The sequence below is a fragment of the Thunnus maccoyii genome, chromosome 2 (genome assembly GCF_910596095.1).
Source record: "Thunnus maccoyii chromosome 2, fThuMac1.1, whole genome shotgun sequence".
Lineage (NCBI taxonomy): Eukaryota > Metazoa > Chordata > Actinopteri > Scombriformes > Scombridae > Thunnus > Thunnus maccoyii.
In genome coordinates this window covers 7,071,702-7,094,162 of record NC_056534.1, presented here as the reverse complement: position 1 = coordinate 7,094,162, position 22,461 = coordinate 7,071,702, and the positions used below count along the sequence as shown (strand labels likewise).

The window sequence follows — 22,461 nt, the reverse complement described above, 5'->3', positions numbered from 1 at the left end:
TGCTGATGGAGAAAGGGAGACCAGCTTTTGACCCTGTCATGTATTTAAAGGGACATTATAAATGTCTCATCCTTACAGCGAGACTCTCTGGAGATACCAGCGACTGAAGGGTTGCTCAAGTACACCTTGGCACTGTAGGAGCTGGCGATCACAGATTTTGAACACAGCTTGTCGAATTGAGAGGCAGTGTCCTGACTCGCTGTGATACCCTGCTGCTCCCAAATGACCCGTGTCAGATCTGCTTCAGCCCTAAGCCCAACAGAGAAATCCCTGTACTCTGTAACTGAGAACATCTCTCATGCCTGAGGTTTCTTGATGGCTTAAATCTTTGCTGAAGTCTGTTCTGCTGTGTCGACTTTGGAGAAATATGGGATCATGGCTCAGTGGAGGACCATATATTTGGGAATAAGCACCGCAAACCACAAGGAGCTCTTTAATCATTGAAGCTGCTGTTGTTGTTGTCATTCCTGCTCTTTCGACCAATGACATTTTCTGTTTTTTTTTTAGCTTGAACAATTTACGAGTTCCTTCAAAATCTGGATCATGTGAGATGTGCAAAAATGTTTGACTGTCTATAAATGCACTTTCCATCTTCATTTAATGCTTCCTTTCACTAGCTGACAGTGTGAAATGCTTCCACCAATTTAATGCAAGACAACCGTCAAAGAGCTTTGTGTAAATTGGCTCTCAAACACTGGAGCCTGACCTCTGACCTTTGATCTGTGAACCTGAAATGAACTGCACTCCTAATGCCACCATCGGTCCACAGCTGGGACTTGTCCTGAGCCCAGGGGCTGGAGATGGAGCATCCCAAGAGAGTGGTGGTGGTGGTGGTGGTGGAAGCAGTGGGGGCCTTTGGGTGACATCCCTGCTTGGTGCCACACTAATGATTATGTGTGCCTTGGGTGTGGCTGGAAACACGTACACCCTCGTGATTACACGCTCAGCCGCTCTGCGCCGAACAGGCTCCATGTACGTATATATCATTAATTTGGCTCTGGCTGACCTGCTCTACCTTTCCACCATCCCCTTTGTGGTTTGCACCTACTTCGCCCATGACTGGCTGTTTGGCGAGGCTGGCTGTCGCATCCTGCTAAGTCTCGACCTCCTCACCATGCACGCCAGTGTCTTCATTTTGGTTGCTATGAGCCTGGAACGCTACCGCGCCGTGGCCAGGCCCTTCAGCGCGCGCAGGTCCTCGTCCCGCAAACGAAAGCTAGTTGCAGGGATTATCTGGGGGTTAGCATTTGTGCTGACGCTTCCCATGATGGTGATGATCCGACTCAGGGAGGGAAAACCAACTGCAGCTGGTTTGGTTAAGAGGATCTGCTTCCCTACCTGGACCCCTGAGGCCTTTAAGGCTTATATCACCGTCCTGTTTCTAACAAGTGTTTTAGCTCCTGGATTGGTCATCGTTGGGCTATATGCGGGGCTAGCCAGGCGCTACTGGGCTGCACAGGCCAGTTTAGGAGGTAGCAGCCGCTCTGTCCGGAGGAGAGGACTTAAACAAAAAGTTGTATCGATGATCTTTAGCATCGTAGTTGCCTACTGGGCTTGTTTCTTACCTTTCTGGGGATGGCAGCTAGCCAAACTATTCTCTCCAGACTCTCTCAAGGCTCTGTCTCCTGCTGCTCACAATTACGTGAATTTCTTTGTCACATGTCTGACCTATGGGAACAGCTGTATCAATCCATTTCTTTACACTCTTCTGACCCGGAACTATAAAGATTACTTGGCCCAGAAAGGTCAGTCCGTGGGGTCAAGCAGGGCTGACCCCGGGTCTGCTGTAAGCACGCCCCTGCACGACCTGTAGAGGATTAATAAATGATTATTGAACAGACACATTTGGATAAGAAAATGTTGTTGACTCATCAGCCTGGAAGAGATTTTTTTTGTTATAGTAATTTTATACAAAACTGAAAAATGTCATATTTGTGAGACACTTGTTATCTGAAGTAGCACTTACTGCAAACTACGTATGTATATGCTGCAAATGTACAGTATGTTGTGTGATGTTAGACCTTTCCTGCTCAGAGCAGGGTAGCCAGAGTTTTAAAGTATTCGGAGAAATTCTGCACTGCAGGTGAATGTTTGCTAACATGATCATGATCATATTTGATTTGTGTTCTTGATATAATTTAACATTTATCCCCACATGTAAAAGTTCTGCCTGTCTAACAGTCTCCAGTTCTGCCCTCCTGACACTGATGATATCATTTTGATATATTTGTATCAAATATTATGTAAATCATATCAAATACATGTTTAATAGAATGTTTAAGCTACTGATATTTGGGTTCAAGGGTAAGAAATACTGATCGCAAGAATTCAACACATCAATCAATGTCTTTGCAATTGCTGTCAAATAAGAAAAAAAGCTGAATCAGACATTAAGCTGTTGCAATATTAAAACACAGACTGTGTCAGCCACTTGTACAAATGTCACATTTTCATTCTAATAGTTGGACAAAGGAATCAAATGTAAAAAAAAAAAAACTGCTTCAATTTTTGCCTATTTGCCACATACACACACACACGTAAAGAATATTTCATCTCCTTACAGGGAATGTGGTTGCATCGTGCCACATTCCTCAGCCTCAGGCCACAGCTTTTTTGAGTCCTCCTGTAAATTGTCTCCGTAAGAACGTACTTCATCTCAACTCTGTCGTATATTGTCCCTCCTTCTCCATTATCCTGTTTTTTTTTTTTATCCTCTATTATCTGCTCTATCATGACAGTCCGGTTGATGCCAAGTTCACTCTGTAACATAATTCTGATTTGCAGCTCGGTTCTCTTTTTTTTTTCTTTCCTTATTTCTTTCTTTTTGTTAATTATATTTTCCTGTGTGGCCAGTGTCTCATACCAATTGTAACAAGTCACCCTAATGAACAGACTTGCGTATGAAAATAAACAATACCACAGACACCCGGATTGCTTATGCAGAATGAAGTGGATTATGTTTATAGCACTTTTATCCAAAGTACTTTACAATTTGCATCTCATTCACACAAACACACACACACACACAAAAGGCAGCAAGCCATCATGCAAGGGACCGGCCTAACCATAGGGAGCACTCAGGCACTCCAGCATATGGAAAGACGGAGCTGGATTGAATCACTAACCCTGTGATCTGAGGACAACCTGCCCTACCTGCTGCTAATAGAGGCTACGGTTAATTAAGTCATCATCTGCTGTCATCTTTACTCACAGCTGACTTTATCATATAAAATGTGCTATCTTGCCATGAAAAAGACACACTATCTAACTGTAACTACTTCATTAATGGTAGTTTTAATCCTCCTAAATGTTTATCTCTTTCCACATGCTTTTAAACAGGCATTTTTTTCATTACTTTATGTTTTGCTCACAATGAATTTTGAATGAACATTGCTCACTATCCTCCCTGAACACCTCAACTGAAGGTGCACCAGAATCCTGATTTATAAGCTGAGGTGAGCCGAATTAAAAGTGACAGAAAAAGACATTTGCACACACAAATACACATATTATAACTGATAAAGACACAAATATAGATAGTAGCTGTGTTTAATTCCCTCGTATGTCATGTCTGTGTCTCATGAATGTTGCACAGAGTTAAACGAACATACAGCAATGGTCAAGTAAGACTTGGACATAAATTGGAGATTGTGAATGGTGCGTTGTATCTATGTATGTCAGAGAGTGAGGGATGAAAATAGAGAGAAGCAGACAGAGAGGTATTTAAATCCATTGCATAACAACAAAAGGAGTCCACTTTTATGAGGAAAAGAGACTTTATTTTTTCACAGTATTCATGAAACCCAGTGACTGATGAGATGTTAAGACAGCACAGTGAGATAAGATGAGCTGTGGCTCCCTCTTTAGGCCAATTCCTCACACTACAACATCAATACTAAATGTTTGGTTCTATTTTTCACAAGCTTTGGGTGGAGCAAAGATGCATAATCAGTCCTGGGTTCAGTAGTGTAAAATGGACCACCTTATAGCAAAAACAAAAAGTGGACAGATCAAGGGTCGTGAAGCGGTGGGCCTCTACTTGATCTTGATGCCGACGACCTTTGCGTCACCGCTGATTTCAAAGAATTTGTACTTGACTTCCGCTAGTCGGTTGGGGAAGTTCATCATGGAGCCGTCAGGAAGCTTGATGTAAAACTGCTCATTGTTGAAGTTAATGTAAAACTGAGGGAAGACCAAAAAAAAAGAAGGAGAAGGAGAAAAGAAACAATTTAACAAGTTTGTTAACATTATATTATAGTGACACCAGTAGAGGAGAATATGTACACAGAACTACTGTATGCTCCAGTGTTATCTAGGTGAGGTGACTCTATCTTTCTTAGTGTTTATTACATTTTATGAGCCTATAAACCCTTTCATGACTGTAAAGCTCAGTGTCTGTTGACCCAACAGTGTTACAGCACAGATGCTAATCCCACTAATAATTTACGTATGGTGAAATCTGAGCTTGAGCCGAACGACTGTGATAAATACTGCAAAAGTACTTTGCCAAGGGTCTGCAAAAACGGCAGGTAGTGTGTGAACTATATGATAACACCCAAAAGCAGCTTTGAGCGTTTGAACCGTTTGAGCGTCTAAACCAATGAATGAAAAAGAGCTATGATAACTGAAATTATGTGTTTGCATTTAAGAATTTGCAGAGTGTGATGTAAATCCTTACAGGCATGTGAGGATGCATTATATCTTTTGCCACAGTTATCTTTATTATCTACATTTCTGGAATATCGAGGCATGATGATTGTGTGTATTTTCATTTTTTCTCTTGAATTAAGCAAAGCAAACTGGCTTTAGAGTAAGACTTTATGACGGTTTAAGAGAACAAATAACACATTCTTCCTCTTACAAGTTAAAAGTTGAAATGATAATCAACAAGACACACCCTGCCTCAATTCAGTATACTCAGCTGTTTTACTGATACAACCTTTCTTGTGGTCTGGTATGGTGGCTCAGTAGTTTATGGTTTTAGATTTTGCTGCTTCTTGCACTTCTGTTTTAGCATTTTGTCTCATTATAAAGTAAAAACCCTGGGGTGTTTGTATAAAAGTCTCAAAATCTACATCATCTAAACTAGATTTGTATCTAAATGTTCATGACTTAATGGTTCTCCACTTATAAGAAATGCACACCTTGCATTCATCCCCACGTGAGAAAGGGAAGTTCTCCTCACGTTGCTCTTCACCCCAGCATCCCCCAGACATGGCGTTGCAGACGATGACGTTGCTGTCATTGCCGTAGTCGAAACGAGGGTTGAAGTGCAGCGCGATGTTCTCCGAATCATGACCAATGTTGACGGTGAAGCTACAGTCGAGGCAGACAGAGAGGCCGAAAAGAGTACAGTGAAAAAAGGGAACAAGTGGATAAAACATTAACTTATCTCTCAGTATGCTACGCCGACTTCCTCTTGATTAAGTGTAATGGAATGTGCATCAATATCTAAACTTGAAAGTACTTCAGCACTCGATAACCGATTTGCATTATGATGAGGACTTACGAGGCACAGTCGTCCTTGGGCTTGATGCGGATCTTGAAATCATGCCCCTCCTTGAATGACATGTTTGTGACTCTCTGTAAAGGATGAAGAGGAATAAGAGAACGAGTTTGAATGGATGAATGAGTCTTAACTAAAATAACTTTTTCTCTTTGGGTGGGACCACCATTCTTGGAGGAGACATGAAGATTTCAAGATGCAGGACTTATTTTCATCTTTCCGCATTAAGAAAACAGTCCATTTTGTTGGTGACATTGGAGCGCAAAGGCACATATCAATTTCAAACGGAAGATTATTCAATTCAGAGCACATCTGAAACAAATGAAGCCCTGTAGTTAGAGAATCGATGATGAAGAGGTGTTCTTATCTTCGCTGTTTATAATCAACCAGGTCGGAACAGTGTACCCATGGTTGTAAAAGTACTGAAACAGGAAGGCGCTGCATTTGTTCATCGACATGTGATCATGTGGAGACAGTAAAACCATAAAGAGGCCCCCCATCAGGGACTGTCTGCATTCACCACACCTTACTACAGCATGTGGGTGTCCCTGCTTATATCAGAATTACAGAGAAAAAATGACTAACAAACATAATAACACACTTAAGATTGATTTCAAATGTTTGCACTTCTTGCTGTGGTATATTAAGAATTTCCTTCAAAAGCCAATGACCCTGTTTCCCTAATCAAAAAAGCGATAAATTCCATTCATTATTGTCCTTCCTATCAATATGCTAACAGCTACCTGATAGTTATTCATGAACTTCAGCATCCTATATACCACACTTATAGATACCTCATGCTATGAATGCATCCTTTAAAGTCAAACCCCCTATATCAGATCAGCACTGGTTTATGATTGACTGCACAGAGCTAGGTGTTGGATAATAATTAAGTTCAGTTTTAAAATCAATCCCTTTGGGGATTAGAGTCATCCGAACTATTTAGGAGCAATGGGAAGCATCTAAGAAATCCCCTTCAGTTCAGGGGCCAGAAGAATCTACAATCTCAACACAAAGAGACTCTGGACCTTTTATTATAAGGTGACCGAGTTAACTACTGAGTCTTTTTGAGCACGTTGAAAGGTCTTACTTCATGTAAATGAGTATGAAACATTTCCTGACCAAGCTTAGATATACAGAAATTTTAGATTTTTTGCTCAGCTTTGGTTGTGGTCTACATACCTCTCCAAAATAACTGTAGATGCTAAAACGCTCAGTAAAAGAAACTACATCTACAAAAATAGATTTTAATGCTTTCAAGCTATTTCTCACCTTTCCATTGATGTTAATTTAAGGCACCATAACCTTTACAAAAACTGCTCCATCACTGTTAATCACTCTGTCAAAAATTCTCCAAAAGTTCTAAACAAAAATCCTAATCCAACAAAAATCCAGTCTCTAAAATATGAAATGTGTATATAATTGTTTTAAGATGATGAAAAGTCCATAAACCTGACATAAAGATAATTCTCACAAATGCATGTGTTACATTACATATTAAAAGGACATAATGACTATAAAAGTTAGATAAAAGGGGTAAAAACATTCTTGATCTTAGGTTTGTTTAGTGACACAACAATGATAAGGAGTTATAAGATAAGGAATTCCTTTCTGTGACAGTGGAACAGGTCATCATTATTAGAGAAAACAAACTCAATCAATCAAACAATGAATCATGTAGAGACATGTAGAGAAAAAGAAATGTCCTGAGCTTTTTATACCACTTACCATCTTGGCTGTCTTTAGTGGGTTGTGCTTCAGGTGAGAAAGCTCTGCAGGCAGGTTGTGAAGGGTTTATATAACGGTGGTGACGCTGGGGGCAGGAAGTAACCAACAGGGAAAAGGTTGGGGAAAAAAAATGACCAATCACATATGGTGATATTTGCCCCTCACTGAAGTTAGTCACTGCTCTGCTTCAAGTTACAGGATGTTTGCTTCAGTTTTGAGCAGAGACTTCCTATAATGAAAAGACATATTTAAAAACAGGGAAATCAGAACTGTTATTGTTTAGAGTATAATGTTGCAAACTGTCCATATTGTTTCTTGGCAGACTTTAACAAAATATTTTTAAAAAAATGGTTCTCCTTTATACAGAAACTGACATCAGAGTAAACTACAATAATTGTCTCTTCATTTGTGACAACTTTGTCAGTGTTACTGATATTTTGGCACTACTTTAAATAAATATCTAAATTTCTTGAATAAATTTATTCCATAAAAATGTTCAGAAGCTCCATAAATGTGTGTCTAAGATGTTTTTTTTCTACCTTGTCGCTCTTTTTGCCTCATTGCCATATCTTACTTATGTGTGTGACTGTTTTTTTTTAGTGTACCTTTACTTTTTTCCTATTTTCTAAATATTTTTTCAGTGTGGAGCTGCACAGTACATTGCAGTTATATACTGTTGTACCACCTGATGAAAGCTAATATAATAAATAAATACATCTACTATATGCAACAATGTGAAACAAATTTGCCATGTATAGTGTATGTATATGAGATATTACGTGGCAGATAGGCTACAAGACTTTGGAACTTGGAAGTTGTACAACTGTACCATGCAGCGCACATAAAATGACATATTGTGCAGATTGTAAAAAGTAGTTTGTTGGTTGTTAGAATTGTGAAGCATGTCACTTTTATGTAGAGTACTGATAATATGTATGTTATAACATGCTTCACAACATATTATATAAAAACAAATAGGGGAAGAAAAGAAGAAGAAATGGGAAAAAAACACCTAATAAACAGAAATATGACATTATATCACCATATAACAGCATATATTCACAAAAAAGTATAGTTTTGTTTTTGTTTTTAATAGTTTTTCCCCACTTACTAAATGCACCTAAATGCAACTTAAAAACTGCAATTCCACATTTATCCAACAGTCTGATACATTTTATTATTTTTTAGTATTAATCTCTTGTTTTGTAAAAACCTATTTGTTGGCTATAGCTGCATTTTCTTCAGGCAAGTGTTGTATTACGTAACGTTGACGCGTGCTTGATCCTGGAAGTAGGTCAATGGTTTCAGGGTTCCACACGCGCATGCTGACGTAGTGTTGTACTTCACCATAGTGGGCGGGACTTTGAGTTCAGTAGCCAATCCTGTGCCCTCTTTTTTATGACGATTCCATACAATCAGCGCACATAAACTGAAGCTAACACGAATAAACAACCAAGTTAGCTTGTCAGGTAGCTAGTAGTAGCTTATGGTATGTTTTTTTTATTTTATAAGCGATTTAATCATATTTTATTCGGCTTAATTAACCACTATGCTAGATGTAAAAAAAAAAAAAAGTTTTAAAATTTTGTTGACATGTTACGGCTATGGTGAATGACCACAATGTTTTTATTTTATAAGAGTGTTAGTTACATGTTATAGCAGCAAGTTCACTGTTTGGTTAGCATTAGCTAGCTGGCTTCGGAAAATCAACCTAATTTTGTCGCTTTGCTAATGGCTAAAGGTTAGCTAGTGCAGCTAAGCAAATGAGATAAGTTTATTTACTTTGTGGCGTTTGCATGTTTTTTTTTTTCTCTTTAGAAATGGCGTCGTTAACGGCGACAGAACCAGTGGTATGCCCGGCTGCAATACCAACAGCTGAGTCTATAGTGCCCGCTTGTATGTTTGCACCGGACCGGGGATGTGAGGACGACCCATCCGGCGGAGAAGGCTTCGAGGACGGCGAAGGCACAAACGGCGAGTCCGCGGATCATTTAGACTTAAGCAGCAAGGTGGGCCTCGCTTTTAAACTGCATCTAGTAACGTTAAGTTTCAAGTTGCTCCAGGTTTTTTGTTTTGATTCGGTAAAGGAATGCTGTGTTGTAACGTTACAAATCCCCTTTGCATGCAAGTTGCACACAGGGCATTTTGTTGTGCTTGCTGTGAAACACAAGAAAGTGACACGTATAAGTTGCACTACGTGTGTAACTGCATCCAGCTGCCAAGTAACTCACCCCTGGGGGTATCTACTGAATGTGCAAACTCTGCAGTTGTTTGTATGTTGTTAAAAGAAACAGCCTCAAGCACCAGATTGACATAACAAAATAAAACCTTATTGACTGATTGGCAGAACACATAGCCTTAAAAAAAAACTATGATTTCTGATTTCTTGTTGAGGTTGTGACTCAGTGACACACTCAAAGACTTTTTTTTTTTTTTATCTTTCCAAGTCGTTGTGTTGGCTCTTACACAGTGTTTTGCTTTTCAGCTGGTCCTAGTGAGTCCAACAGGGGAACAGTATGATTCATTACTACGGCATCTGAGGGAGCGAATAGATGAGGGCTGTGGAGAGACCATCTATGTGGTTGGAATGGGTTCAGGTAAGGGAAACTAACCCTCTTGGAAGTTTAGGATAACATCCTCAGTTCAGCCTATTTCACATCCACTGAACAGCACATATACTTTTCAAACTTGCCTTAATATTCTTTCTTTTATTTACACAAACCACTTTTTCCCAGTGAAGAAAACTAGACATTATTGAGATAAAATTTGTCTTAAAAAACAAAAAATGTGACTACATGTCTTCATAATATTGTTATATATAAAAGATTAGCTGAAGTGATGGCAGTTGATTGAACAATAAAACATTTTTTGTATCGTTAAGACTAAAAGGTCCATGCAAGGAATTGATTTTAAAACAGCTGGGGGCCAAAAACAAAACATAACATGGGGATATACTATATTAAAATAGCCAAAAACAGCTTTTAGCTTACTGTGTTGTGTCTTATACAGCTATCTGCTATGTTTTGTGTCGACCGTCCATTCATGATTCTACCCAGTGACTCAGTGTTTACTTCTGCTTGAAGTAACGTTATCGATACTTGGCTGTTCTTGCTGGTGAGCTCTCCAACCATTACGTCTTTGTTTCCAACCGAGCCGCACCACTATAACTGTAGTTTAAAAAACATCTGAAAAATACATTTTACGCTTAAGCCCGGCGGGCTGCCAGGTTTGCAATAGACTGGTGGAAACCCTGCTAAACATGACTCAGGGTTTGACTTAAACTTGGCCAAGAAAGGAATGTTTCTAGTCATCTGATGTTTGTTGTGAACAGATTGGCAGATTGAAGATAGTTCAGATTGAACTACACATGCATTTACACACATACGAACAAAAGCAATGGGATATATTGTCTAATATCCATATCAATTGTTAGTGAGAGTATATTTAGTTTGGTGTATTTAGGGAAAAGGCCACCAGTGTGCACTAGCGGAGCTATGACTCCTGTCAGCTGTGTCCCCGTGTGTCCTCACTGATAACGACATTTGTTTGCTGTTTTTAGTTTTCATTCTGAAACCGTCCGGCTACACACACAAACACGAGGGCCTTTGTTGGCAACCGGAGTTATTTTTTGCCTGTTACAGCAACATGTCTGACCTATGCGTCCTGTTGAGGGGGGGGGGGGGGGGGGGGTCAAAGTGCATGTGTGAAAAGGTGTCATTTTTCCCTGCTCAGCACAGGGACTGTCACTAGTTCAACAGTTCATGTCGGTGATCCTGGTTGTCTAACTGGCTGGACGAGCTGCTCGCTGACTGGCCCGCTACTAGCCAGTCTGGTCTGACTAGACTTAGTGGCCAGTTAGTAATGGTTTGTTAGTGGTGTTTATGATGAAGCAAGTGGCAGTAAGCTACTTAAATCATTAAGTAATTGGTAGGAAGTAATGTAAATGTCCTTCACTGAAAAATTGCATGCATTTTTTTTGGAAATTTACATTTGAATAAGAAAGATACGTCTTTTAGATAGTAACATATGACAAAGTTTTACAAGTTTGCTGTACATGGATTGCATCTGAAGCTAACTGGTCCTTTTAGGAGATGTTATGGTTCCAGTAAATGTGGTTTTCTCATCTTGACAGTACACCCACTCCCGTCTCTCACATAAACCGCCTGTTTACACTTTCCTTCACAAAGTCTGCCTTCACTGTGTTATTTGTCAACCTGGTCACCACCCTGTCCTAAAGGTAGTTATTGACATTTACAGGGCGAGGCTTTACATTAGCTCAGATATGTGCCAGACATGCTAGGAAGGTATATACTCGTTGTACTGTAAGGTGTTCAAGCTCACATCAGATAGGAGATGTGTAATGTTACATTTCTCATTTTTCATCCTGTATCAAAGAAACTCTCCTGTCTTCCTCCCTTTGCCCCCTCTTTCTCCCTCCTCCTTCATCTTTTTTTTTTAGACGGAGGTGACTACGGTTTAGATGAGAAGGATATGGAGGCGTCGGTAGCCACGGTGCGGTCGCTGTGTGAACAGATCGAGGCTGATCTAATCCTGCTGAGAGAGAGGACAGACACCGGCGGAAAGATTCGGGACTACCTCATCCGCCGGCGCGTGGGTGAGCAGGATTTCCTGGAAGTCAGGTAAAAAAAATGAGAGAAAAGCTTCTGAGAAGGGAAAACACATATGTTATAGGTGCGCCTAACCCCAGCAGCTTACCCCTGCTTCAAAACGCCCTTGAGCATGACACTTAAACCTCAGCTGTGGTCTCGTAAACACCCGTCTCAACAGCGGAGACAGCTGCAGAACCGCGGCTATACTGAGCTGTGATTTGGTGCTATATAAATAATAATAACATATATTTAACGTCTGTATTTCCTCTCCTTCGTCTGGTCTCCAGAGTGGCAGTGGTGGGGAACGTGGACGCCGGGAAGAGCACGCTGCTGGGGGTTCTGACCCACGGCGAGCTGGACAACGGCAGAGGCTTCGCTCGCCAGAAGCTCTTCAGACACAAACATGAGATGGAGAGCGGCAGGACCAGCAGCGTGGGCAACGACATCCTGGGTTTTGATCAGGAGGGACAGGTGAGCCTCCGCCGATCCGCAGGACGCGATAAAAGCTGATTCTCGCAGCCTTAATTGGAGATAATTAACCCGTTGAAACTTTGATAACATGTGGGAGGAAAGTGCAGCGAGTGAGGGCTCCGTTACACAGGCTACATTAATTAATCCCTCAGCATCATCAGCGAGCATAAATATATTTATTGTCATGTTGTGGTAAGCCTTCATAAAAACAAATGGAAAGTTTGTGGGTAATTGTTTGGCTTTCGGCCACAAATTAACTTTTAACTTGTCATCAACAGCTGTCTGATTCCTTTCTCCTCACTGATGAGATTTAAACTAATTATTACTATTAACAACAACAGCTTTGACTAAACGGAGTTGTAAGGAAACAAAACTTAGATTAACTTTGTCGGGCGCTCTGGATCTTTCTCTCTTTCTTTGTTTAGCTTCCGGTGTTCTCGACTTATTTGGTTTTCATGTCTCACACTCTGTAACTCATCTTTTATTCTCTCTGTTCCTTCTCTGTTCTTTTTAGGTGGTGAACAAGCCAGACAGCCACGGCGGCGGCCTAGACTGGACCAAGATCTGTGAGAAATCCTCAAAGGTCATCACCTTCATCGACCTGGCGGGCCACGAGAAGTATCTCAAGACTACAGTCTTCGGCATGACCGGACACCTGCCTGATTTTTGCATGCTCATGGTGAGAGAGGAGGAGACGGGGAATAGAACTATGCGCTTTCTTGCTCAGATTGATCGACTTCTCGTAAGATTTCACAGGCAACCTAAACTATATTATTAATGACCACCCTCTCTCTCTCTCTCTCTCTCTCTCCCTCTCCTCTCAGGTTGGCAGTAATGCTGGCATTGTTGGCATGACCAAAGAGCATCTGGGTCTGGCGCTGGCCTTAAACGTGCCGGTGTTTGTAGTGGTTACTAAGATAGACATGTGTCCAGCCAACATCCTGCAAGGTAAAGGAACATGCTACCATGACAACACATTCACAGCAATCAGTACAACACTATACCAACATACTGCACTGACCGTTCTGTTTTCTGATTTCTTCTACACTACTACATTGTGTTTTAAAACTTACTCATAATAAAACCTCTCAGGGAAGAAAAGGAATTAGGGATGCACCAATCTGACTTTTTCAGTCCTGATATGGATATCTGAGCTTAAGGTATCAGCCGATACTAAGTACCGATTCAATACCAGTGTTTGATTAATAAGCTGTATGCCTCACTGTGTGGGACAGACTGGGATCATTCTTTTATATGTAAGGCAGAATCAGGCTTAAACATTGCTTTCCTAACTTTGTACAACAAAATGTAATAAATACATAGATGCACATATACTGATTTGTTATTTATTAAAATAATGGTATCCAGTACCAGCTATTTGAGTCAGTATCGGACCAATATCCGTTATCAGTATCATCTCTAAAAGGTTTTTTATACCCCCTGGACTGCTGAAAGGAAAAAGAGTTGAGTTGCATAAACAGCAAAGTGCTGCAAGAGCAAATTAACAGCATATGGTAGCAATTTAGAAAATGGGGGGGGTTTCTTTGCTAGAATATGATTAAATATGCTTTCAAAAATGAGCGAGTCAGAAATAAAAAGCGATCTCTAATACAGTCCTGCTTCTTTTTTCCAGTTTGCTCGTTGTAAAGTACGTACTCGTTGTGAAGCGTGTCAAGGTCCGATATATTTACAGCCTGTTCAGTCGCACGGTGTGTGTCCAGACTTTGTGACAGCCAGTGTTTTTTTGTTGTGAGAGTCACTCATCTGGTGTGTTTTGTGTGGGTTTTTCTATGTGTGTGTGTGTGTGTATCTGCAGAGACACTAAAGTTATTACAGAGGCTATTAAAGTCACCAGGCTGCCGAAAAATCCCCGTGTTGGTCCAGAACAAGGATGATGTCATTGTCACGGCCTCCAACTTCAGCTCTGAGAGGTACGAGAACAACAAATACAAGAAATAAAAAAAAAATCAGACTGACAGAGAAATAGGCAGGAAGATGATGTGACGGAAAGCAGCAAAGAAAAATAGATGAACAAATTACACACACAACATATTTTCATTTCTCATTAAGTATTTTAAAAATGACGGACATAAGACAGGTCACATCTTTCCTCCAACCTTCACCTTCACCTTCAAAACTCTAGTATTAAGTCTTTAATTTGGGTAAATATTAATGTGCTGGTTTAAGAGCGCAATGTGTCAGGGTTGACTAAGCAATGGCTTGTAGCACTTTAAAGTCTTGCTCAAGCATCCTTGACAAGTCCAAAGTCATCATTTCTGTATTGTATACAGTGCAGCCTGTTGCTCTGATATCTAAATGATTTGCTCTGTTTTTGTCTTGTGCACTTTTCATATGATTGTTGTGTCGTGTGAAGCAGATTAGAGAGTAATTTAAAAACTGTCACACCTTTCTCTTCCGTCTCCTTCTCCCTCTCCGCAGGATGTGTCCAATTTTCCAGATTTCAAATGTGACGGGGGAGAACATGGACCTGCTGAAGATGTTCCTGAACCTCCTCTCCTCTAGGACCAATTTTAGCAACGACGAACCCGCCGAATTCCAGATAGACGACACATACTCAGTACCGGTACGAGACAAAACACAAGTCAAAGATAGCTTTTTTTCCCCATTGGCTCAGTCCTCTTTTCTCAACACAAAGTGGTTATCAGCAGGGGCAACTAGACCAAACAGAATAGCTGACAGTGGTCCAAAGACCCTGAAGGGAGACAACAGTTTGAGAGGCTGTTGCAGGCTGCACCATCACATAAATCAATGTGTCTGTCAGCAGGAGTGTGTCATGTTTAAGCAAAACACTGAACTAAATCTGTGTGTTTATTGTTAAATATCTAACCTGTGAATGTGCTCAAGGACTATCTGTGCAGACAAGCAGAACACCGACATAACATGACCTCGTGTCGATCTTCTCTCGGCAGGGTGTTGGTACCGTAGTTTCAGGAACTACGTTACGTGGAATGATCCGTCTCAACGACACGCTGCTCCTAGGCCCGGACCCGCTGGGCACCTTCATCCCCATCGCCGTTAAATCCATCCACCGCAAGAGGATGCCCGTCAGAGAAGTTCGCGGTGGACAGACGGCGTCCTTCGCCCTCAAAAAGGTTTGTGGGAGGATTTTCATGGTGTAGCTGGAATAACAGTATCTCAGAACATTTTCACCAGTATGAAGAGCAGCTGACACAAAGTAAAGTTTCTAAGAACTTCTGTAAAAGATAATTATTCAGAAACTTTTGGATGTAACATGCATATAGTTTCTAACTTTATAATCAGCTTTATAATGCATGCAAATCCCAACGTGTGGGAGAAGGTAGTGTTCTGTCTCTAATTCTGGTTTGGCTTCACAACTCCCCCCCCTCCTCCCGCTCCTCCTCCTCCTCCCGCTTCCCTTTTTCACTTTTGTTCCTGCTGTCTTTTTGTTCTTTTTTTCTGTACTTTCCTCTATTTTCTCAGATCAAGCGCTCATCTATAAGGAAAGGCATGGTGATGGTCTCCCCGAAGCTGATGCCGCAGGCCACATGGGAGTTCGAGGCCGAGATCTTGGTGCTGCACCACCCGACCACGATATCCCCGAGATACCAGGCCATGGGTTAGTGACAGTCATATCCATTTAATTACTGATATGCACCAGGTTATATAGCTTCTACATTTCTTTGGTTCGATCGAGCTAGCGTTCGGTACATTAAATGTGTAACTCTCTCTCTATCTGTCACACCAGTCCACTGCGGCAGCATCAGACAGACGGCCACCATCCTGACGATGAACAAAGACTGTCTGCGGACGGGGGACAAGGCAACAGTCCACTTCCGCTTCATTAAGACTCCAGAGTACCTGCACTGTGACCAGAAACTGGTGTTCAGGGAAGGACGCACCAAAGCTGTGGGCACCATCACCAAGGTACCGGAGCTTATGGTCTATAGTTCAGTTTAGCTACGGTGTAACTTTCCTATCTCGTTTTATTTTTGTATTTTTCTAAGTACATTAAGCAATAAACTGAAAAATTGAGGGATTAGAATAATTATGATAAATTACTTTGGCTTGATACATTATTCATGGGACTCTGAAAGCTGTGTTGTCAGGGTCAACAGCTCCTGATAGGGTCTCCCATTGCAAAATGGTCCTAGGTGAAGGGCCGGAGTAAGAGCAATTTAAAAACCTCTGTGGTGGCCACCGAGTCTGGTTGGGTTCAGCTAGTAGAAGTGATACGGGGGACCCCATTTGGTATCAGCCAAAACCAATGAGCTAAAAGATACTAAAAATGTAGTCAATTGATTCAAATTTAAGTTTGCAAACTTTGAGTAACGCAGGTTTAATAAACACTGGTTGTGTTTTCAGCTACTTCAATCAGCGAACACCCAGGCAGCTAAGGCCCAGCAGTCCAAAATGCAGGCCATTAAGAAGACTTCTAAGGACAGCACAGCAGCCAATGAGGAGGCCGGTTCGACAGCACGACCGCCTAGTCCCAACACAGCACAGCTACCAGTAAGTAAACCCTTACTCTTTCAGAGAGCTGTTGTAAGAGAGTGACACAAAGCAAAACACTGACTAACACAGAAAACTCTCAACAAGGGGAACACAAGTGTGACTCGGGTTCCTGGTTATAACATGTTTTATGTGATCAGTGATGTAATTAAAAGTAATGCAAACGGCGTTGGACTTATCCATCCATTTGTTTGGATGCATAGCAATAGGATACATCTGGAGTCACAAAGAAACTAAACCAAGGTTAACACATCCTACATCGCCTCTTTTTTGCTTTAAAAACGCACAATACATGTCATTAAATCTAGAAGTGAAGACTTTATGTTGCTGTTTCCACTAATGACTTGAAAACAAATGGCAATATTATGAAATAAAGCATATTAATTACACTAATTTCAGAAGAGTATCATTGATTTCTAATTAATCTAATCTTAGAATTCAGTACAACGGAAAAAATCTATATTTTTTGTCATAAGAGAAGTTTTCCTTACTTGATTTATCACATTAATAACAACATTTAAAACAGAAGCTGAATGTTGAAGTTGCGATTTAAAATGCTTCCTTTTCTTCTTGCTTTTCACTCTCTTTGAATTCTCCAGTAAATTTCTCTTCCACTGCCCCTCTCTTACCCGTTTTATTTCCTTCCTAAATTATATGAATTTTCTTCTTCCCACTACTCACCTCCTCTCCATCTGATCCTCACCCCTCCTCTCTTGTGTTTTTTTTTTTTTTTCCTACCCTTCTTGCACTTCCTCTTAACTTTTCTGTTATGATCTCTCCTCCTTCCCTCCCTGTCTTGGCATGCTGCGTCAGACAGTGGCAGAGGAGGAGGCGCTATGTAAAGATGGCAACAAAGAAAACAAGGTAAAGAAGTTTCTCCAGACTGTGGGACTCATGAGGATGTCCTTGTCTTCTAAAAACTTTGGATGTTGTTTTTCTTCATTTTCTTAACTTTTTCTTACAACCCATTGTTTTCCGAGCATGCATATTCTTTTTTTTCCAGTACAGTCCTACTTTATATGCACAGTTTATCACATTCACACCTGGAGGCTGCTCAGAATTACCACAATGTTTTACTGCTAGCCACTGAGCTGCTTCAGTTTTTTTTTTTTTAGCAATTAAGTGCTTAATTGCTGATGAAATTCCTGAACCGGACCCGAGTGGGTTTTGATTTAGAAACAGTCACGGTACTGTGCTTAAAAGAGAAAAATTAATAGCTTGTGCTGTGTGTTATTTTTCTCCCCTTTTCACCATATTACTCTTGTGCACATTTACTTACATGTGAAGTTCTTGTATTTGTAACAATTTTAGGGTTGTCCCTGGTAGTAGAACTTAATAATTGCAACAATAACAGATGTTATTGTAAGTACAACGTATCCAAAGGTTTGAAAAACGTAGTCATTTGTTCCATTTGCTGTTTTTAAAACAACTTGTGTAATCGCAGCGTTTCTCTCAGGGAATAACAACAGAGGCCGACAGCATCATTTGAAATAAAGATCATTCCGCTTAATGTCAGAAGAAATTATTTAAAAAATATCAGAAAAATGTCTTTCTGAAATACAACAATCTTTTAGAAAAGAGGAGTAGAACACTGTACTGTAAAACTATAGCTGCATATATAATTAATGAGGCAGTTGTGGGGGTGCTTACCGCCTCTACTAACAGATTTCCTGTGAGAAACCTTGAACTGTTGTGTCTGAAGCTGCATTCACACCAAATCAGGCGGTGCGGTGAAAACGCCAGTCGTCCCGTTCATTTGAATGGGGGTAGTGCGGCTCGGCTGCGGCTGTTTTGGTCCGGACTGCGGCCGGAAAGTTGAGCCAGAGTCAACTTTTGGAGAAACGCAACCCGACGTCACTGCGGCTGAAGGCTGCGGTGGCCAACCACAGACTGACAAGAGATGTAAACTCCGCCATGAGGGAGGACAAAGACGTTACCAGGACGAGGGGAGGACATTTCTCTTTGCTTGATAATGTTAGTAAAGTTAGACTTTGCCGTTGGCTTCCTGACTCATTTTAAAAAAGACGAGAGAAAAAGAGAGAGGGAGAGCTGGTAGCGAGAAAGCCGGTGAATCAGATCAATAAAACATTATTTTTCTGATTGTGTCACAGCGGTTACATTGTAGAGCACAAATAAACACGCCCACAAACCCACACACCTCCACTCGACCCTGCGACTGAACGCCACACCGCCTGATCTGGTGTGAACGCAGCCTTAATTCTCCTTTTTTTTCATTTTGCATCTCTATTTCTCAGAAACACATCTTTACGGACCAACCGGTTTAATCTTCTGACTTTTCATCTAATTTAATCAGCTGACTCACATGTGTGTTTTTTTTTTACTTTTCTGTCCGCAGCTCAAGTCTGGAGGCGGAGGACGCAGGAGAGGAGGTCAGAGACATCGAGGGAAAGGCCTGAACGCTGCAACAATCTCCACAGCAGTGCCCGCAGGAGCAGCAGGCACCGCCTAAAAAAGCACAACCTTTCATTTCTCCTCATCTCCTCTACAGGGAGGGAAAGTGACTGCGTGGCCCTCTGGTGGTTGCATTCAAAGACTGACTGCATATGTTCCTTGAATATATAAAATGACTATTCAACAATCTCGAATTATAAAAGGGTGAATTATTTTCCACTTAAAGTCAATTTAAAAGCTTTATTGGTGTAATTACTTGAAGGTTGCTGAAGATGAGTTTTATTTAGTTTGAGTTTTACCGTAGTTAACTGCAATTCGTAGGTTACATTTTGTATTTTAATGCAAAAGTTTCGGGGAGTGTTCATCTTATTTGTAGTTAATCAGAACTTTTATTATAGCATTAACTGTTTTTTTTTTTTTTTTCCCAGCCAGCAGAGGCACCTGTCACTTTCCCTGCCTACCTCCACCATCCAGATGTCTTTCTTTTCTGTCGCATTTCTTTCCTTCATCATTTCTTACAACCTCCACCTAACTTTCATTAACGCACCTTTTCAGACTGTACCGGTTGGAGTCTGTTTACTGTCAGTAATTCAGTAATTGGAGGATGAAAATCGCGTTCAAGTAGTCGGAAAAACTAGTTCTCGTCATCGAGACCGGAGTTTGAATTGGATTTGATTGAAACTGAAAGGGAACTGATGCCAAACTTTTTTTGGGAAATGTATAAATGTCTGTATCACACAGAGGAGGACATGTTGCCAGGAGGCAGGAAGGAAAATCACACCAGCTAAATGTTTGTTAAACTTTATAGTTGATATGTTAAAAAAAAAAAAAATAGTCCTCTGGGAATCCAGCTTTGAAGACGTGTTTGGTAAATTATGTGGGCAGTTCAAACGTTTTCTTCCCTTTGCCCTGGAGTTGTAGCTGCTATTGTACCGTTCACCAGCCATTAAAAAATTTCCTCATAGATGAAATCCATTTGATGTCATCAGGCCGCAGTTTAATCCTGCAATAGAAAGGTCATTTTATCAATTTTGAGCCAGTGTTGCAGGTTTACTAGATCCAGTCCAGGCAGCCAAGAGAGAAAAAGGTCTGAAATGCTCTCGCGTTTTTTCCCCCAAAGTAATGTCAAGTGTCAAAGCGGCTTCGTCGTGTGTTAACCAGGCACAAGTCCGAGTGAAGTCATCTACTTGATTTGCTGGGAAATAACTTCAGAGAACAATATAAGCACAATATCCTTCCATTTTGGTCCAGTATGACCACTGAAAAAAATCCTAAAGGTGATGCACACATGCACAAAATTACAAGTATTTTTACTACTTCACACCCTATATGTCAAAAGCCAAGTAAGAACATATTCAAACCACTAAAAATGTTTCTAATGTGACTTAAATGCACATTATCTCTTTGTACTCCATGTGAATAAGAATCAATCGGCTGCATTTATTGGCCCACGATAGTTTGGACAGTATGACCAATCACATGCTGTACCAATAATTTACAGATATTTCTATGTGATTCAGTTTTGATACTACTAGGGCTGCAACTTGCAATTTTGTTAATTATCAATCAGTCTACTGATTATTTTCTCCATTAATCAATCAGTTGTTTAGACTATAAAAACAAAAGGATAACAGTGAAAATCGCAGTTTCCTTAATGTTACATAATGTTCAAACGTTGCATTTTATCCGACCGTGTTACAAGATTTTCAAATGTTACGTTTTATCCGACCGACAGTCCGAACCTCAAAGACGTTCAGTTTACTATACAGTTAAGAACACACATTTGAGAAGCTGAAACTAGAGAATTTTTTGGATTATTTTGTTTAAACCAGTCATCAAAATTGTTCCAAATTAGTTTTTTGTTGATCGACTAATCAACTAATCGATTGAACTAAACTCTACTTGAGTTATTTAGCTTGATAAACAATGAAGCTGAAACTGTTTGCTCATGGTCTAAACACAACAACCCAACATGCTAACAAAGTATTATCACAGATACCCTCTAATAACCCAACAAATCATTGATTACATGCTACATTTTATTGCCGCAGACAACTACAAATTGTTGTTTCCTGCACATGTTTTCCACTGGTTTTATCCTGTTGTTTAATGGTCCTGGTTCCTGTTCTTGAATTTTATATTGGGAAGGATTCTTGCTCATCAAAGTTTTTAGGGGGGCTTGTTTCTTCTAATCCACCTTCTCTCTCATATGCATATTAGAATTGGGGCTGGTCAGTCTTTGAGGTTACTGAAGTGCTCTTTATATGATGATCAAGCATACTGTACTGCCAGAATATTTCCCCCCCTTTTTTTTTCTTTTGACTTCTTTTCATTTTTTAAAGACCTTACTGAAATGTGTGGATTTTTTTTTTTTTTGAAGAGACACAGGGTTTGTGTGTATGTATGTACAAAAATACAAATTGTGCAGAAGAACTGAGGGGTAATGCCATTTAAATTAAGTGGTGCCAGTTTGTGTTGTAAATCCTTTTAAATAAAGATGTTATAGAAAACTGACATGTTGAAGATAATTTTTTTTTTACAGGCATTAGCTGATGCCGCTAGACAGATCGTAGCAAATTGAGTCGAACGGGAGCGAGCTGATAACAGGCTGTTGGTGAAATTTAGCTTCATTTTCCAGATTGCATAATTGCTTTGGATGTTAACTTTCCATCAGCACTCATTTAGACAAAATTAGCTGTCTTCACCTCGTAGATGCCGAAAGTGAGAAATGCAAAAGTGTGTTGTGACAGTCCATGGAGGAAATTCACGGGTCAAACATGTTAGCATACTTTGGTTTGTTTACATTGGAAGTAAACCTACACGGTAATTTTTGCTGTTCAGCTGTGTATATATCACTCAATATAGAAAACAGTAGCTTTATAGTTGCGGAAGTTGTTACATGAATTAGTTTGGGATTGTAAAAACCAAGCTAATTTGGCCTCTGCTGCTTTGTGTGTATTCTTTCTCAAGTGAGGATGCTTAAATACAGGAAATTAAACACATTGGTACCACTATATAGTAAGAGAACCTTTATAAAGGGTTTATAAGTTGTAACTAATGGTTAAAATCCCTTTTCAATTACAAAGTTTTCTCAACTTTAAAACCATTATTGATGCATTGATGACTATTAGTAAACCCATTGTAGATCATGTTGCTTTAAAAATCTGTAATAGATTTTAGTAGATGCTCTGCAGCATTGATCCAGAAGGTAAGTGGTAAAATGGTCCACTGGGTCTTCCTAGA

The 22,461-nt window shown here is 40.3% G+C and overlaps 3 protein-coding genes across 12 annotated transcripts; 2 read left to right on the top strand and 1 right to left on the bottom strand.

Annotated features, from left to right (window-relative positions):
* Positions 1 to 728: 728 nt before the first annotated feature.
* Positions 729 to 1,813, top strand: LOC121884899 (urotensin-2 receptor). Its single transcript, XM_042393995.1, has one exon. The coding sequence runs from the start codon at positions 734 to 736 to the stop codon at positions 1,811 to 1,813; it is 1,080 nt and encodes a 359-aa protein (XP_042249929.1). The 5' UTR covers positions 729 to 733.
* A 1,972-nt stretch (positions 1,814 to 3,785) lies between these two features.
* Positions 3,786 to 9,698, bottom strand: lgals2b (lectin, galactoside-binding, soluble, 2b). 8 transcript variants are annotated; one of them, XM_042390230.1, is made up of 5 exons: positions 9,466 to 9,698; positions 7,235 to 7,463; positions 5,510 to 5,583; positions 5,145 to 5,316; positions 3,786 to 4,182 (listed from the first exon to the last, which is right to left on the bottom strand). In XM_042390230.1, the coding sequence occupies exons 2-5, from the start codon at positions 7,235 to 7,237 to the stop codon at positions 4,036 to 4,038; spliced, it is 396 nt and encodes a 131-aa protein (XP_042246164.1). In that variant the 5' UTR covers positions 7,238 to 7,463; positions 9,466 to 9,698; the 3' UTR covers positions 3,786 to 4,035. The 8 variants fall into 8 exon arrangements, with proteins under 8 accessions (XP_042246164.1, XP_042246151.1, XP_042246202.1 ...); XM_042390217.1 differs by lacking the exon at positions 9,466 to 9,698 and adding an exon at positions 9,017 to 9,100; XM_042390268.1 differs by lacking the exon at positions 9,466 to 9,698 and adding an exon at positions 9,017 to 9,073 and having other exon boundaries at positions 7,235 to 7,319.
* On the top strand, positions 8,619 to 21,732 carry gtpbp1l (GTP binding protein 1, like). 3 transcript variants are annotated; one of them, XR_006092019.1, is made up of 15 exons: positions 8,637 to 8,723; positions 9,053 to 9,243; positions 9,720 to 9,831; positions 11,694 to 11,874; positions 12,132 to 12,315; positions 12,830 to 12,994; positions 13,140 to 13,263; positions 14,132 to 14,246; positions 14,755 to 14,899; positions 15,246 to 15,428; positions 15,778 to 15,913; positions 16,043 to 16,221; positions 16,660 to 16,806; positions 19,163 to 19,422; positions 19,647 to 21,732. XR_006092019.1 is itself a non-coding variant. In XM_042390210.1 (14 exons), the coding sequence occupies exons 2-14, from the start codon at positions 9,055 to 9,057 to the stop codon at positions 19,274 to 19,276; spliced, it is 1,974 nt and encodes a 657-aa protein (XP_042246144.1). In that variant the 5' UTR covers positions 8,619 to 8,703; positions 9,053 to 9,054; the 3' UTR covers positions 19,277 to 21,732. The 3 variants fall into 3 exon arrangements, 2 of the variants coding, with proteins under 2 accessions (XP_042246144.1, XP_042246136.1); XM_042390210.1 differs by having other exon boundaries at positions 8,619 to 8,703; positions 19,163 to 21,732; XM_042390202.1 differs by having other exon boundaries at positions 19,163 to 21,732.
* Positions 21,733 to 22,461: the final 729 nt, after the last annotated feature.

Excerpts from the sequence above, each read along its gene's own strand:
- LOC121884899 (XM_042393995.1), top strand. The coding sequence starts at position 734 with ATGAACTGCACTCCTAATGCCACCATCGGTCCACAGCTGGGACTTGTC.
- lgals2b (XM_042390230.1), bottom strand. Across the intron at positions 5,317-5,509 it reads CCCAAGGACGACTGTGCCTC|CTTCACCGTCAACATTGGTC; the intron begins GTAAGTCCTCAT and ends CCTCGACTGTAG. Across the intron at positions 4,183-5,144 it reads CACGTGGGGATGAATGCAAG|TTTTACATTAACTTCAACAA; the intron begins GTGTGCATTTCT and ends GTCTTCCCTCAG.
- gtpbp1l (XM_042390210.1), top strand. The coding sequence starts at position 9,055 with ATGGCGTCGTTAACGGCGACAGAACCAGTGGTATGCCCGGCTGCAATA. Across the intron at positions 14,247-14,754 it reads TCCAACTTCAGCTCTGAGAG|GATGTGTCCAATTTTCCAGA; the intron begins GTACGAGAACAA and ends CCCTCTCCGCAG. Across the intron at positions 16,807-19,162 it reads CCAACACAGCACAGCTACCA|CTCAAGTCTGGAGGCGGAGG; the intron begins GTAAGTAAACCC and ends TTCTGTCCGCAG.